The sequence below is a fragment of the Triticum dicoccoides genome, chromosome 1A, assembly GCF_002162155.2.
Source record: "Triticum dicoccoides isolate Atlit2015 ecotype Zavitan chromosome 1A, WEW_v2.0, whole genome shotgun sequence".
Classification (NCBI taxonomy): domain Eukaryota; kingdom Viridiplantae; phylum Streptophyta; class Magnoliopsida; order Poales; family Poaceae; genus Triticum; species Triticum dicoccoides.
In genome coordinates this window covers 305,061,095-305,077,618 of record NC_041380.1, presented here as the reverse complement: position 1 = coordinate 305,077,618, position 16,524 = coordinate 305,061,095, and the positions used below count along the sequence as shown (strand labels likewise).

Below are 16,524 nucleotides of genomic sequence, written 5' to 3'. Positions count from 1 at the left end.
AACAAGTCCCACAATTGCCGAATACAACTTGACCCACCGGGGGACTACGGTCTACGAATTCTCCAACCGCCGTATGATTGATAACCGGTCGGTCAGGGCAGTAGGATCGTGTAGAAGTACACATTTGATGGATGATGATCTCTATTCATAATTGCCTACCCAAACTCCCAAAATATCTCCTTTTCTAAACGGAAGCATATTCATAGGGACTGTCTATTTGACATTTGAGTGTTTTCCATTTCAATAACATTCAAAAAAACCTAACAAATGAACAGATGACACCTGTACAGCCACAAAAACAGCCAACAGCGGAAAAAGATCAGCCAAAACGGGTCGGGGAAAATACTTGACCCGGTAACCCTCGACAACAACCCACTCCAGAAAAATCAGGGACCTACCCCGACCTCCAGGCCCACACAACATGTGCCCAACTTGCAACGCACGAAAAAGGGCCAAACCCCTCCCGCAAACCACTGGACAGATCTCACCTAACAACACAGACAAGCGAATCAGAAAGGGGAAGAGGAAAAAGAAGGGAGAACATGGAGGCCGCCATGGGCGATGGGGTAGAAGAAGAAGGGAGGTCAAACACAAATCAGAAAAGAGTTGAAGAAGATGTTGTACCCGACGAGCGGCAAGAAAGAAGATCGCCAGAGAGGAATCAGCAACAGGATCCACAGGTCAGCAAAAAAAGTCCCAACTTCTCTCTCCACCTCTCGCATGAACAGATCATGGAGGAATTTCCTTCATCAACAAAAAGAAGATAGATTAACATCTGCTGTTCTCCTAGAAATTAACATTGAAAACATTGGAACAGTAAAAACAAAATTGCAGTATAAATCCCTAGAACATTGTAGTGTAAGTAGCTGATAATTTACATTGTAGTGTAAGCAGATGTAAATCCCACAGAAGATTACAGTTGGAAAATAAACAATTTCCAGAGAAAAATCCCTGGTAAATTCTAGTGTAAATTTCCACTGTGAAAACATGATTTACAGTGTAAAATCCCACAGATATTTACAGTGGGAAAATAACACAATTACCAGTGCAAATCCCTAGTAAATTACTGTGGGAAAATAAACTATTTACAGTGAAAATATCACAAATTCCAGTGTAAATCCCTATTAAATTCTATTGTAAATTCCAATGCAATTCCAGTGTAAAACCATGTTTTCACATTGTAAATCCAACAGTAAAAAACTACTGTAAGTAGTTTCCAATGTAATTACAATGTTTTACAATGCAATTACTGTGGGAAAATAAACAATTTATAGTGAAAATATCACAAATTCCAGTGTAAATCCCTATTAAATTCTATTGTAAATTCCAATGCAATTCCAGTGTAAAACCATGTTTTCACACTGTAAATCCAACAGTAAAAAACTACTGTAAGTAGTTTCCAGTGTAATTACAATGTTTTACAATGCAAAATTCCAGTAAAATCCCACAGTAAAAACTGATGTAAGTAACTTGTAATTTCCAGGAAATTTCCAGTGAAAAAACTACTGCAAAATGCATGTGCTTCTAAAAAGGGAACTACTAGGATCTTCCAGAGTAAATAATCAAATCACAAACAAAAAAGGACATGGAACATTGAAAGTACCTGCATCTCACATTCTATTCCTAAAAAAACGCTTGGTTGCTCATGATTATGCTAACACTGACATTCTACTTTTTTAAAATGGGTTCAGGACAGGAGCACGATGAGGGCACTAGCTGAAGACGACCTACTGAGACTATCACAGGAAGAACTGATACTCAATGTAATATGCAGTAGCTAAACTTTCCCCCTTCGTTTATGCTGCATGAGCTTGTTTGTTCATTAAGTTTGAAAAAAAATGCTAACATGATTATGCTACAGGACACATTTTCATTCACTGCCCTCCTTCAATCTGACATTATATACAAGGTAAAAAAATCAAAGAAATACAAAAAATCAACTACTGCACAAAATGATACCGAAAAAGTCTGAATTATAAGTTGGGATGAACCATGCAGGTACATTCAGGAGATGCATCGACGAAAATTATGGGAACTATTGAGCAAAACTCCAGGACCAAAGCAGATGATAGTTTCACCACAACAATAGACACCAAGGTAAACAAGGATATCTGCTGAATGAGAATTACAAGAAAATACCAAAGGAAACGCAGTAACATTCATTACACTAACCTGTTCAAAAACTTTGCAGACATTTGAGGGAGACTTGCATCACGAAGTGGCAGCAAGTGAAGATGGTGGAGGAGAATCTAATCCATGGACACAGGCCTGTTCTACAACATGAATCTGCAATAGGTACATACTACAAAAACTTTAGAAAGAACAAACGATGAACATATGAGAAAGTTGAGACATTACATCAGGAAAAAAACTAACACAAAAACCTAAAGTTGCAGGAGCCTGAGGATGTTGACATAAGAAGAGCAGCAGCTAAAACAAAGTTAAGCACATGCTGTAGCAATGAAGAAGGAGAAATAAAAGAACCAGAACACTCACTTGAACAAGACGGAGATGATGGATTCCTCGATGAAGAAGACGTTGAGAGATTCCTACAAAATGAACAAGATGCTGCATCAGAAGGCAATCTGATGAACACCAACAGTAATTTCAAGCCACATTTAGGCATGCAATTCAAAACAAAAGAAGAAGCTCAAGAATCTATAAATTTCTACTCAAAACTAGCAGGCTTTTCAGTGGCTACTGTAGCAATCTCCAGAACAACAAGCAAAAAGAGGAACAATGAGGTGACAAGGATCACTATGAAGTGCAACAAGTGGGGCAAGATAAAAGAAATAGAGGCAGAAAGCGTTGTACCCATGAGAAAAAGTACAATCATTGCTAAAACTGATTGTAAAGTCGTGGTGGTCATATCAGAGAAAGGAGGTTTTTGGGAAATTACAAGACAACAACTCGAACACAACCATGAGTTAACACCAAACAGTAGATTCTTCAGGTCACATAAGTACATGTCAGATGAAGAGAAGTGCTTGATACGGGTTTTGAAGCATACAAACCTAGAAACAAGAAGGATTGTTGCTGTCCTAGCTTATTTGAGAGGAGGAATGGCTCAACTACCCTACACAAAGAAGCATGTGACTAACTATGCAGCAACAATAAACAGAGATATCACAAACTCTGACATGATGGAAGTAGTGCAAATGTTCAACAAGAAGCAAGCAAAAAATCCTAGGTTTTGCTACTCGTTTGAGCTTGATGGAGAGAATAAAGTGAGAAGCTTATTCTGGACAGATGTTAGGTCAAGAATGATGTATTACATTTGCGGTGATTGCATCAGTTTCGACACTACATTCCTGACAAACAGATACAACCTACCGTTTGCACCCTTTGTTGGAATATCCCTGCATGGCAACACATACTTGTTTGCTTGTGCCTTCATTATCAACGAGACGAAAGAAACATTTGCTTGGTTGTTTGAACAATTCCTAATGGCTATGGGAGGCAAGCATCCTATATCGATCATTACAGATCAGGACAAGGCTATGCAAGCAGCAATTGAAAAAGTCTTTCCTAATGCTATCCATAGGAGCTGCTTGTTTCACATAAAGAAAAAGGCAGAGGAGAAAGTTGGGCCATGTTTCCAAGCTAACGAAGGCCTATATGAAGATTTCCAGGACATTGTGGACAACTCTTTGACTGTGGAAGAATATGAAACACACTGGCAAGAAATGATTGAAAAGTACAAAGTTCATGACATAAAGTACTTCATCGACATGTGGGAAAACAGGAAAAAGTTCATACCAGTGTATTTCAAGGACAAATTCTTCCCATTCATACAAACTACAGCAAGAAGTGAAGGAACAAATTCCCTCTTCAAAAAAGGGGTTGGAGCTACATTCAGTGCTACCAGCTTTTTGAGAGAGTATGACCGGATTCTTGATGTTGTACATGACAAGGAAGAAGAATGTGATCATGTTTCTAGAAACAAGAAGGTTGCAAGCAAAGCTTTCTGGTTGAATACAACATAGAAAGGCAAGCACATGAGTTGTACAACCTTGGAATATTCAGAAAATTCCAGCATAAAATGGCAGACACAACAAGGCTGCTTGTCTTTGAGCAAGAAAAAGACAAATACTACATAGTTACCCAAGCTGAGAACTACCCTGTAAAAGAACGCCGGAAAAGGTTATACCTAGTGTAAATTGGACTGAACGAAGAAGAGTACTCCTGCATCTGTTGTTCATTCCAGAAAGATGGACTGTTGTGCTCACACATACTAAGAGTAATGATCCATCTCAACATCGAGAAGATACCAGAAAAATACATCATTGACAGATGGAGGAAAAATGACTACAAGCTCGATATTACAAAGACACCAGCTGTTGCAGTAGAGAACTCCACACTAAGGTACAATGTGTTAGCAAGGAAATTGGTGCATGTGGCATCAATAGCTTCAAAGAAGAAGAGGAAGTATGAATATCTGCTGGGAGAATTGGACAGGATACAGAAAAGATTGCGAGAAATGGATGATGAAGAAGAAACTGGAGATGAGGGTCAGAGTGTAACCACAAGAACAGTCACTTTTATACCAACAACATGGGGTGAAGAGGGGACAACCACGGCACTGACAATACAAGACCCAGATATAGCCAAAACAAAGGGTAGGCCAAGGATGCTAACTATTCGCGAAGCAATAAAGCAGAACAAGTTCTACAAATGCTCGCACTGTGGGTCACAAAAGCACACTATCAAGAATTGCAGCAACCTTGACAAGCAATACAATCTACCCAGAAGCAACAGACGAAAGCAGTCGAACCCTAGGAATGTAAAGAAAGGTATTTTAATAATCATGTTGTACCCCTATGCTACACTTACTTTAATTCAAGAAATTAAAAATAACAAGAAAAAATGCAGGTGGGGAGAAGGATGACAGCAAGGAAAGGAACCGAGGAAAGAAGAAGATGGACGAATCAGCAACAAACAGAGGCTTAGGGGACAAGAATCTGAGGAGGACATAGGATAAGACAGAAAGGACAAGCAAGGAAGACGACAAGGAAAAGGAAATAGTTGACTTGTAATAAGAGATGGTTATGAACAAAAATACTTGACTTGTACTAAGAGGGCAAGCATTGTTTGCGACCTACTGCATTTGAAAAGACTACTTTATGAGGCATGTATTTTGTGCATCATTGGTGCCTTACGGATGAAAGTTTAACATTCAACTTGTTTAAGAATATTGAGTAAACTTCTAAATACAGTAAGTAAACTAGACAAGAAAATGCAGCAAGAAAAAGCTGACAATTGAAATACCTTCATAGACAGCCATAAGATATGCTTGTTTGGAAGTTTCCACAAGAACTTTAGAACTATAAAGCAACACTGCAACAAACAAGACGAGGCAAAAAAATATTAAAGAAAGCAAAATGAAAAAGGAGTAAAACTGTAGAAAGTAGCTATAAACAATTACTATATACTGATAAAAGTAGATAATGAGGAGAGAACTTACTTAATACCAGATGTAAGCTTGATGTAGCCAAATCAATAGAAAAAAAGACTACAACATACGTACGAATCAATAGACAGCATGAAAATCATTTCAGCCAAGAAAAGGGTCTAGAAATTGATTAAATGAACCAATATAGTGCAACATAAAACTATAAAAAAACATGCGAAAAAATAATCCCAATAACAAAGGGTCTTGAACTGTTACAAAGGTAGGGATACAACTCGTCAGCCCAAAAAGTACATTAACCTAGAACAATCTTGCACCAAATAATATTGTTGGGTCAAAAGCAACACATTCCTAAACTATAGAAGCTAATAAAAGACCGAAGCATCTCCAGACTTGTTGACCATCAAGAAAACTCTGCAGTTGACCACCAAGGAAAACCTTCACACTCAATCACCACCGAAGATAGAAAAAGTTATCTAGTTCTGCACCTGCCACAAAAGTCATACATTAGTCAAAAAACACTTAGAAGATATAAACAATCAACGCATGACTAAGGCAAAACAAATAAAAAAAATCAGAGACTACACTCACGTCACCAAAGAAGTTTGTGACAAGAGACTTGTCAGCAGTGTTGAAATGGCTGAAATAAAGTTCATTTGCGAGCTTGATCCTGATGTTATCTATATCAGCTTGCGTAAAAAGATTGCCAATTGGAGTCCTAGGAGACCAGTGCTTCATGTACATAACAGAGAAAACACCATAATCATACCTGAAAAAGAATAATGAGCAACAACAATTAAGCCACATATCAAAACTGAAAAATAAAAATACAAAGAAAGAAGCAATAGAAAAGGTAAAGTGCAGCCATGAGTATAGAGATACTGCTTGACATACGTGTTATTTTGCTGAGGGACCGCAGGATACACAATGTCGAAATTTTCAAAGTCAATACGCTTCCTCAATATAGGAGTCACATATGTGTCCCATAGATTGATGAAGTTGTTAACCTGAAATAACACAGGAAACAAGAGAAATCATAAAACTAATGAAAAAAACCAAAAGGGCAGCTGCAGAGGGAACATTAAGCCAGAGAAAAAACTTACAATCGGATCATGAATGGCTAGGTGGAAATCGGAGAACTCGCCATATAATGAATCGAGGAAGACAAACAGTTTCTCCTTCAAGCAAACCACAAAAGAAAACCAATGACTGAACCTACAAATAAGGAAGTACAGCTGGCAAAAACAAACAACACATCATAAACCTAGGTAGAAAGCTACATGAGACTAAGCACAAAAATATGACTTAATAAAACTATGATATTAATCAGCACCTACCATGTTGCTTCTCCACATAGGAAAAGCGCTATTAGCACCATTGAAAGCATTACCAACAATCTCAGCATTAGTACCATCCAGAATTGTTTCCTAAGCAAGAGAAAAAATAAATGCTAAGTCAAAAAGAAAACTAACAAATACAGACAGCAAGAAATGCAACAGAAGCTTATTACTACTTACACCAATGTAAGAGAAGAAGAAATGTTTCTTAGAAACGGAAGGGTGAGCTTCATTGAATAGATATCGACACACACACAAGATCAAGAAATTGTTTACGCGAGATTTGAACTGTAGTGAAGAAAGATTACGATAACTACAGTAAGCTCTTTCATGTCGGATAGCCTCGTACCTACAAGAAATACAAAAAGATCAGGATCATAAAAAAAGAACATACAAAAACCAAAAAACATCACTAATGGTGAAAACTTACTTGCACCACTCTGGATGACTTGCAATCTGAACCATTGCAAGATGATTACGCCATTCTTGAGCAGTAACTGAATAACGATTCACTTGAGGAACATAAGGATCTAAGTTGAATCTACCAGGGACAACAATTCTACGAGGGACATGAGCTGCAGAAGAACTAGTTGTAGAACCACCAAGGGGCTGAAATGATGGAGCACCTTTCGAACATGCAGGAACCTTAGAAGATGAGCACTAGAAACAACAGGCGTGTCTGACAGGATCTCTAATTCCGGGCTATTAGCAACCTGTAAAATGAGAAGGAAAAAGATCAAACAAAGCAGACACATAAAGAAAAAGAATAAAAATGAAAACAAAATACAAGCATTTAAAAAGTTAAAACCAATAAAGAAATACCTATACCTTTATAGGATTACGATAACTTGTTGCAGGGGCAGCAAAACTGTGCAGCTTGTTGTAAGTAACATCATTTGATCTAGATAGCTCTTGACACCTAGCTGCAAAGTTTGAGCTACCAACTTTATGGACATCAACTACTGCCTCATTGAGCTGCAGATAAAGATAAAAAAGCTTGAATAAAATTTCAAAAAACTAGCTAGAAAAAAATAGATAAATGCATTATTGAAAAGAAAAAGAAAAAAAAAACTAAACACATTCAGAAAGTAAGAACCACCTTCACAACAGCTTTTGGAGTAGTTTGCAAGATTACATCAGGAGAACATAAGTTCACATGATTGGTTGGCTTTGAATAATCAGAGTGATCGACATTAACCATAACAATACAATCCTAGAAGAAAGGGAATAAGAAAGAACAGAGAATCAATTAAAGATTTAAAAAAATTAGTACAAGACGACAATAAAAAAGGAAATACAACAACAAACCTCATCATTAGGTGAATTAAACGACTTCAGATATCTGTAGGCAACATACTGAGAACACTGGACATCACCCAACTACAGAAACAAAAAACCCTTGAGAAAAAAATCAAACAAAACAAATAAAGATGAATTTAGAGACTAAAATGCAAGAAAACAAAGATGAAGGAGAAAGAAATACTAACCTCATTACGGAAATACTGCGACAAGCGAATTGGAACAAGGGGTGACAGGTCTCTAAAAGAATTCGTATCTTCCATAGGAGATTTTCCATGAGCATGAACTGGGGTGTAATTGCAGACATTAGAAGGAGACTGAATACCAAGAGCACGATTAAGCTCGGCAAAGGAAGGAATCCCAAAAGCGTTAGCAGCATCTTTCTCATTACAATCCTTAGCAGGGCCATCTAGACAAAGAATAAAAACAAAAATTCAACTTAAAAGAAGCACATGAATACCTGAAATAGAAAAGAACATGAAAACAATAACTAAAACAAATACCTGAAAGCAACACGAAAGAATCGACATCAGTGATATCACATTTAGACTTTGAAGGAGAAATACCTGAAAATAAGAAAAGAATGCACAACCTGAAAACAGAGCAACTCAAGATACAGAGGAAACTGATATGCAAAATAAACAAAACAAAAAGTGCATATAGAACCTTTGGCAGGAACTGCAGCAATTGAATCTTTTGTTTTAACTTCAGAAAACAAGGCGCATACTGGAACAGGACCTTCTTTTGCAACAGCCTACAAATCAAACAAAAAAAATGAAAGAGCTACAACAAGGAAAAAAACTAGAAAGAAAGCATCCTAAGAAAGAAGAACATGCACACCCCATTATGCACTTTAGCAGGTGTTGAAGAGCTAGATAGAACAACTGGATTATCTAAACCACCAAAGATAACAACAAGAGGGACAATGGGAGTAACGACATCTGGAGTGACCGCAGGACGACTCTCTTGCTGTACAACAGCCTCTGGAATACCATCAGATGTAGCAACCTCTGGAATAGCATCAAACGTAGGAACCTCTGGGGCAACATCAGATTTAGCAACCTCCGGAATAGCATCAGATATAGCAACCTCTGGAATACCATCAGATTTAGCAAAAACACCATTGGCGATAGCAGAATGAAATGAGACAGACTTGTTACCTACAAAAACAAATAAATGACAAGCAGAACAAGCAATCAAAAATAACACTAAAACAATGAAGATAAAAATACAAAAGCTACATGCAACTAAAAAAGAAAAAGATTATGAACTAACCAAAAGAGAATTTGCTCATAGACTAATGCTCGCTTCCAGACACTTTGGGCATAGATGAATTCAACACACATTCCAGAACATTTAAAACAAGAGACTCTGCCCAATCAATGAATATCTTAGGTTTGTCTTGGTTTCTAGTCTGAGCAAGCTCAATGACTTCAAGAGCAGTCTGAACAAGAGACAAAATCAGCAAAAAGCAACAATTAAAATGCTCAGAAAAGTACAATCTAACCACAACAAAATACCTGAGATCCAAAGTGAGGGCAAATAGTTCTTTGAACTTTCATTGCAAAAGAACCATTAGAAGGGCCAATATCAAAACTCTTACTGCCTGAGGATTTTTCAACAGAACCCTGAAACAAAAACAAAAGTAAATACATGGCAAAACATAAAAGTAAAAATGGATGAATAAAGAAACAATGAACTAAAAATAACAACAAAACATGAAAAGAAAAAGAAGATAACCTGCAAATTAGTTGGAGCATATGGACGTTTTAGGGGCCTCTTTCCAAAAGAGCGACTGTTGTTTCGGTCAAGCTCTGCAAATTGCTTGACTTTGTTGCCTCTCCATGCAAGCATACGAGGTTTCACATCAGGTACAGACTGAAGCCCAAAGTTCAAATGATCAAGGTAAGCTACCTACAAAAACAAACACATAACAAAACAAAAACAAGTTAGCACTAAACTAAATAATAAACATTCAAACAGATTAAGGACAACATAAATAAAAGAAAAGAAAAAAGAAAACTTACGGCAAATGCATAATGGCATCCACCGAAGGTCACTGATCTTTTGGAGGCAACTTTAGTAGCATCCTTGAATTTTTTGATGCTACTCAAAAGCCACTCGTAAACAAAACTAGAAAGATCATAGGAACGCACAGACTGACAATCCTGAAAGATGTGGAGGTACTTCGGACTAGGACTGAAGCTAGAGTTGGGACAAAGGAAAGTAGAGAAAGCCACAATCATGAAACAAATGAAGACGTCCTCATCAAGCAAATCAACTTCTACAGATTTAAGCTTGTTGGCAAAAAAGGACACTGGTGGGATACTAGTAAGATTGAAATGAGAGAGGATAAAATCACGACCAGCCTCAGGATCTGAAACAAGTGGCTCACCATCTACTGGGAGGTCAAGGATGTCATGGATATCATACTTAGTTAAGGGTATGAATTTCCTTTTCAACTGAAACTCGAAAGCAGGAACGTCGAACCTAGATGCAAGCCACTTAACTAGCCTAAGAGGAACCTCGATCCGGACAAAATTAAGGAGACAACCCATGCCATACGTCTGAATAACATCCTTGTACCTAGAACACATGCCATCAACAACTCCCGAGAAGAACTTTCCAGAGTATCGAGTGAACGTCGAACAAACAGGGAAATCAGAAGATCGTTTCTGCCTCTACAAAAAAATAAAATAAGAAATACATTAATAAACCAAAATAAATTGAAGATACAGGGGGGAATCCCTAGCAAAAGAACATGGAACATATAATACGAGAAGAGCAAAAGAGACTTACAACATTCCTTCTACTAACAGAAGACAATTTCCTCTTCAGGTGCTTGACTTTCTGCACAAAACAAATAGATAAACATCAAACCAACAAAAGAATAAGAAAAAAAACTAGATCAGACAAACACTTACATTTTTCACATAGAAATTGTAAAGTGCTTTGCCAAGCTCTTCATCATCACCAGAAGAATTCTGACAAAGAAGAAGTTCAGACAAATAAGCAAATAGTATTAATGCAAGGAAAAATGAGAAGAAAAAAAAGATATGATAATAAGACAAAAATAACTACCAAAGACATAACATTATCATCAGCAAAATCGTTAGGCACGAAAGGTTCTTTTGAAGAATCAGCACTCTCAACTGAAGAAACAAGCGGGACATCCTTGGGACAGGCTTTCCCTAGTCTTCCCATTGAGTTAGTAGCTGAAAAACAAGAGAGCAAATGGGGCTCAATTAAAGAGACTAAAGTGGAAGTGTCAAACCTATGCAAATTTACAGCATTAACCTAAGAGGAAAAAACACTGCAAAAAAATATGGGGTCACATAGTAACTACAATGCAAAACGCAAAGAAATTGTAGGTAAAAGTTACAGTGAATCAAAGAGCATCAGTTTACAGAAATTAAAAAACAGCAGATAGCAGTACAAAAATTATGGCCGAAAATACACTGTAATTAGGGGTAAAATTACACTGTAAAAGTGCATCATAACTACAGAGCCACTACACAGTAAATTAAGGGCGAAATTACACTGTAACACCACTGAAAAAAATAAAGTGAAATTACACTGTAATTTTGCGTCATATTACAGAAATAATTCAGGACAAGTCACGCCGAATTTACATTGACTTACAGATTAAGCCCGATAGGAAAAATACATTGTACAATTACAGTCCCAACCCACACAAATTACACTGTAGAACTCTACTCATTTACGGTGTAAGCCCAACAGGAAAAATACACTTTACAATTACACTGTAAGCCCTACAACAAATATAGTCCTCACCAACAAAAATTATAGTGTAAAACTCTACTCAATTACGGCGTAAGCCTTATGAAAAATACAAGCTAAGCCCAAACCACAAATTACAGTCCTCATCAACACAAAATACAGTGGAAAACTCTGCTAATTTACAGTGTGAGCCCTATGGTTAATTACAGTGAAAAACTCTACTAATTTACAGTGTAAGCCCTATGGTTAATTACAGTGAAAAACTCTACTAATTTACAGTGTAAGCCCTATGGTTAATTACAGTGGAAAACTCTGCTAATTTACAGTGTAAGCCCTATGGTTAGTTTCAGTGGAAAAATCTGCTAATTTACAGTGTAAGCCCTATGGTTAGTTGCAGTGTAAGCCATATGGTTAGTTACAGTGGAAAACTCTGCTAATTTACAGTGTAAGCACTATGGTTAGTTGCAGTGTAAGCCATATGGTTAATTACATTCCTCACCCACACAAATTACAGTGTAAAACTCCAGGGAAATACACTGAACTTCAAAAAATACATTACAAAAATTCATCGGGCATACAACTACATCAAAAGAAAACTAGGGGAAGTACAGTCTAAGTCAGAGATACATCAAATAAAAATTAAGAAAAAATACAATATCAATCACACTAAGAAGAAAGGCAGTGCTACTACACATGCATAGTGAAGAACAAGAGGGGTATTACAGACTAGAACAGGGCCAAAGGATACAATATTTACAAAGGCCAAAGGATACAATACCCACACACTAATTAGGGAGCAAGTTGCACATCAACTATGACAACATAAACACTGGGCAAAATACTGCAAGGGGTACAATATTAACTAAAAAAGAAGAAAGTACAGCAAAGCTACATGAGGCACATAAGCAAGCAGTGAAGTTCTACAGCATAGAGATGCATATAGGTCAACTGCACAGAGATGAAGGTAGACAAAATGCACAGCAGAACTTCATGCGCATACCACTGCAGACCCTTGATCTTACATACACTTCCTATTATGGAGAAAACACTAAAAAACAAGCACGAAATTCAGGAAAATGCACAACAAAAGGAGCAAAATACATAGAGATGTTCAGTAAAACATCCGGGATGAGCAACAACATGGTAGAAAACGAGACTAACATGACAAAATTCTGGGGCTACAAACAGGAACTATTCAGGGACAAGCTACGGGATCCACCGCTAAAAACTAACGCCTACAACGCCTACCTCAGCATCAACTGCAGAAAAACTAGCCTCTACGCCTACCTACACATCAACAACAAGAACCAAACAACCGCAGGGGGGAGGGATTTCGTGTGAGACCACAACAACAACACACGGGATCACGGCGAAAACTGCCCGTGGCGCACTCCAGGCTCCTACCAGAAATTCACGCGCACACCCCAAAGGCGACACCGCGACAGCAACATGCGCAGCCCGCGGATACGCGAAATCACCTAGATCTGAAACTACAAAGGCACGAAAACCACGGGCAAAAAGCGCGCGAGAGAGGGGACAACCAACCAGAGCAGCCGCGGACGACGAGAAACAAGAGGAAGAAGTCAGTATCCTGCCGTGGATGAGCTCGAAATCGCCATGAACACAAGGAATCGCCTTCCTCTCCTCCGCCGCTCGACCTCTCCCCTCTGCCTTGTCGGAATGGAAATGGGGAACGACACCCTGCTCCTAAATTCAAAAACGACAAAAGCCAACAGTACCCGGCCGGGCGAGGAGGAGCCGAGGAAAATGGGCGGAAACAAAAAAACCGCGCCCGATAAAAAAAACCCGACCTAAAAACCGACACAAAGCAAACAGGACCGAGCGTGAATCTCAACGCGAGATCGAACGGACAGAGATTTGAATGTCAACGAATTGAAAAACAGTCGACTGTAAAATAGCAAATCCGTATTCATAACTCTGGATATGCAGGACTATAAATATTCTTCTTCGAGGAGGACCATACACATTCATAATAAACCTGGGAATAAGGTCATCTGTGTAGTGTAAAAACCGCTTTTATATTATGAGACAGAGGGAGTAGAACACAACTACACAAACTCATATTTTGTGGTTAATAGGGAAGGTCATCTTTAAGCATTCTTTTCGTGATGCAATTTTTGTCGCTCATGAGCTAGCTAAGTTCAATTTTTATAATAGTTGTGACGATAGTTGGGCCAATGAACCTTCGGGGTTTTTACTTAGCCAACTAGTAAACGATGTAATTGTTCCCCCCAAAAAATCATATTTTGTAAACTTTGGAGACAACCTCATATGGAAGAACAATTTCTTACAGTTCAAAAAAAAAAACAGGGCAGAGGCCCACAACAAAAATGAAATATACAAATTATGGGCCCAACTTGGAGGCAGCTGGTCTTACTAGGATACCACTATGGGGGCGCTTCCGGCACCCACGCGCCGGCGCTGGTGGGTTGGCCCATGTACACGTCGACATTTGAGAGAAAACAGAAAAAAATCACAAAGAACAAAAAAATTCTAGGTTTCAAAAAAATTCATGGATTTTCAGAAAAATCATGAACATGAAAAAAAGTTCATCAATTTGAAAAAATTAAGAATTTTTTTAAAGTTAACCGATTTTGAAAAAAACATCAAATTTGGAAAAAAAATCTTCGATTTTGAAAACAGTTCATTGATTTTGAAAAAGAGTTTATCAAATTTGAAAAAAGTTCAACGAATTTAAAGAAAAGTTAATGGATTTTGAAAAAAGTTCAACCAAATTGAAAAAAGTTCATGGTTTTAAAAAATGTGCAATTTTTTTAAAAAAAAATCATCGACTTGAAGAAAAATTTCACGTATTTGCAAGCAATTCATCGAACTATGAAGAAGAAAAGATAATAATAATAAAAGAAGGAAAAAGTTGAATCTTACCGGATCCTTCTGGGTGGCACGGGGGTTAGAGCATTACTAGTAGAACCCTCAAACCCTCAAATCCTCAAAGCACTTTTAAGGGTTGAGAAGTGCCACTTTTTGACACTTTTAAGGGTTGAAAAACAGGGGCAAATACTAGAACCCTCAAACCCAACCCGTAAACTGTTTTAAGGGTTGGATTTGAGGGTTCTAGTCTTTGCCTCAACCCCAACCTTTAAATCTATCATTTGGCATCTCACAATTTATGACAACAAGAACACAATCAACTTCCAAACAAACTACCAAATGACAATCATTGATGCATGGTTTAATAGTTTACATCACAAAATCATCATCTTCCTCCTCTCATCGGCACCATCACCAAAAGTTGCACCTTGGCGCCATCTCCTAGACCACAAGCGGGCTCCATCAAGCATGTCCATCACCACCGATGAAGTCGTACACACCGCCATCACCACAACTACTCATCGGAGTGTCACCTCGAAAAGTAGAGGACGCAACACGAAACATCCTCTTCCTCTCCGTGATGTCCTCCTTGTAGTCCTTCCACCATTGCAATTGGTCTTGATCCATGTCCTTCTTGGACATCATCATGTGCTCTTTCTCTTCCACCATGAGTTCTTTCCATACCTTTGCCTCTTTGAGCTTGATCATCCTCTCCTCCAACTCGGCCTTGCGCTTTGCTTCTTCACGTTTTGCTTCAACTTGTGCAAGCTTGACCTCTTTCTTCTTCTCGGTGATAAGAAGCTTCATCTCCAATGTCTTCGTTGTCAATTCCTCTCTTGCCTTTATCATGTGGTCCATCTTCTCCCTTAGGCTTGACGCCTCTTCTTCCATCTTCACCCTTAGCTTGCCCTTCTTGTTTCCCTCGGGCTTGCCCACGTTCCTCTCCTCCTCATCTTCACTATCGTCCATCCTTAGCATTGCCGACTTCTTGGGTGCGGTCTCTTGATCCCTCAACTTCCACTTGTCAAAGGTTTGAAGAATTGACCAAACATGCTTAAATGGGAATGGCTTGCCCTTGGAAGCGGCCATCTCCTTGTACCTCAAGCCGGCAATTGTCTCCTATCAACCACACATAAATCACATAAGAACCCATCAATAGCATAGTGCACACACATAATCAAAAAAGTGAAGAAATATGTACTTACATAGTCACTCTCCACGGTTCCACTAGGTGGTGCATCCCTCACTTGGTCCATGGCCGCACTCCAACGAGAACAAGCGGGCTTGATCAACTCCCAACGGCCTTGAAGCGATCGGAATGTGCGATGGATGAACCCACTATTCTTCGGCTTGATCCTACAATAGACGCCCTCGATCCTTTGCCAATAGAGTTTACCGGTTTGATCGGTGCCGGTGGTAGCATCCATTCCCACAGCTGCCCAAGCACGAACCAAGAGGACATCTTCCGCCTCGGTGTAGTTTGTCGACCGAGCGTGTGGGCGGGAAGCGGCGGTGAATGCCTCCACCCCTATCTCGGCCACCTCCTCCTCGTCATCCCCTTCATCCTCCTCATCTTCCTCCTTTTCCTCCAAGTCGTCTCCAACCCTAAAGGGGTCTAGAGGCGGAGCTCCGAGGTCCACCTCCGCGTTTTGGAGGAGGTCCATGAATGAGGATGGGGTTGCCATTTCCTCGAGCACCTCGTGCGCGGCGGGAGAAGGTTCGGCGACGGTGGCGGGCGGGGGCGCGGCCGCGGCAGGGGGCTTCTTCCGCGGCTTCTTCACGGCCGGGGACGAGCCGACGATCTTGGCGGCCCCTCGAGGCCCACGGCCGGCTGCCTTCGGGCGGCTCTTCTTGGGGGCGGGCGCCGGGGCCGTGGCGTGGGCA

The 16,524-nt window shown here is 39.2% G+C and overlaps 3 protein-coding genes and 1 long non-coding RNA gene across 5 annotated transcripts; 1 reads left to right on the top strand and 3 right to left on the bottom strand.

The window, feature by feature from the left end:
- Nucleotides 1-371: 371 nt before the first annotated feature.
- On the bottom strand, nt 372-2,274 carry LOC119284616. The gene is made up of 3 exons (XR_005139126.1): nt 2,173-2,274; nt 625-744; nt 372-488 (listed from the first exon to the last, which is right to left on the bottom strand). It is a non-coding gene; the product is annotated as an uncharacterized LOC119284616 (long non-coding RNA).
- On the top strand, nt 523-5,114 carry LOC119284496. 2 transcript variants are annotated; one of them, XR_005139098.1, is made up of 7 exons: nt 573-680; nt 1,692-1,763; nt 1,862-1,909; nt 1,999-2,097; nt 2,192-2,295; nt 2,391-4,793; nt 4,873-5,114. XR_005139098.1 is itself a non-coding variant. In XM_037563690.1 (6 exons), exons 1-5 carry the CDS (start codon nt 543-545, stop codon nt 2,282-2,284), a joined length of 450 nt encoding a protein of 149 aa, XP_037419587.1. In that variant the 5' UTR covers nt 523-542; the 3' UTR covers nt 2,285-2,295; nt 2,391-2,901. The 2 variants fall into 2 exon arrangements, 1 of the variants encoding a protein (XP_037419587.1); XM_037563690.1 differs by lacking the exon at nt 4,873-5,114 and having other exon boundaries at nt 523-680; nt 2,391-2,901.
- Nucleotides 5,115-6,926: 1,812 nt separating this feature from the next.
- Nucleotides 6,927-9,472, bottom strand: LOC119269898. The gene is made up of 10 exons (XM_037551832.1): nt 9,322-9,472; nt 8,887-9,206; nt 8,713-8,800; nt 8,550-8,612; nt 8,235-8,455; nt 8,056-8,127; nt 7,847-7,960; nt 7,576-7,722; nt 7,178-7,460; nt 6,927-7,096 (listed from the first exon to the last, which is right to left on the bottom strand). The coding sequence occupies exons 1-9, from the start codon at nt 9,338-9,340 to the stop codon at nt 7,278-7,280; spliced, it is 1,227 nt and encodes a 408-aa protein (XP_037407729.1). The 5' UTR covers nt 9,341-9,472; the 3' UTR covers nt 6,927-7,096; nt 7,178-7,277.
- Nucleotides 9,473-9,854: 382 nt separating this feature from the next.
- LOC119269907 lies at nt 9,855-13,502 on the bottom strand. The gene is made up of 6 exons (XM_037551840.1): nt 13,333-13,502; nt 11,128-11,261; nt 10,971-11,030; nt 10,846-10,896; nt 10,633-10,727; nt 9,855-9,960 (listed from the first exon to the last, which is right to left on the bottom strand). Exons 2-6 carry the CDS (start codon nt 11,248-11,250, stop codon nt 9,957-9,959), a joined length of 333 nt encoding a protein of 110 aa, XP_037407737.1. The 5' UTR covers nt 11,251-11,261; nt 13,333-13,502; the 3' UTR covers nt 9,855-9,956.
- Nucleotides 13,503-16,524: the final 3,022 nt, after the last annotated feature.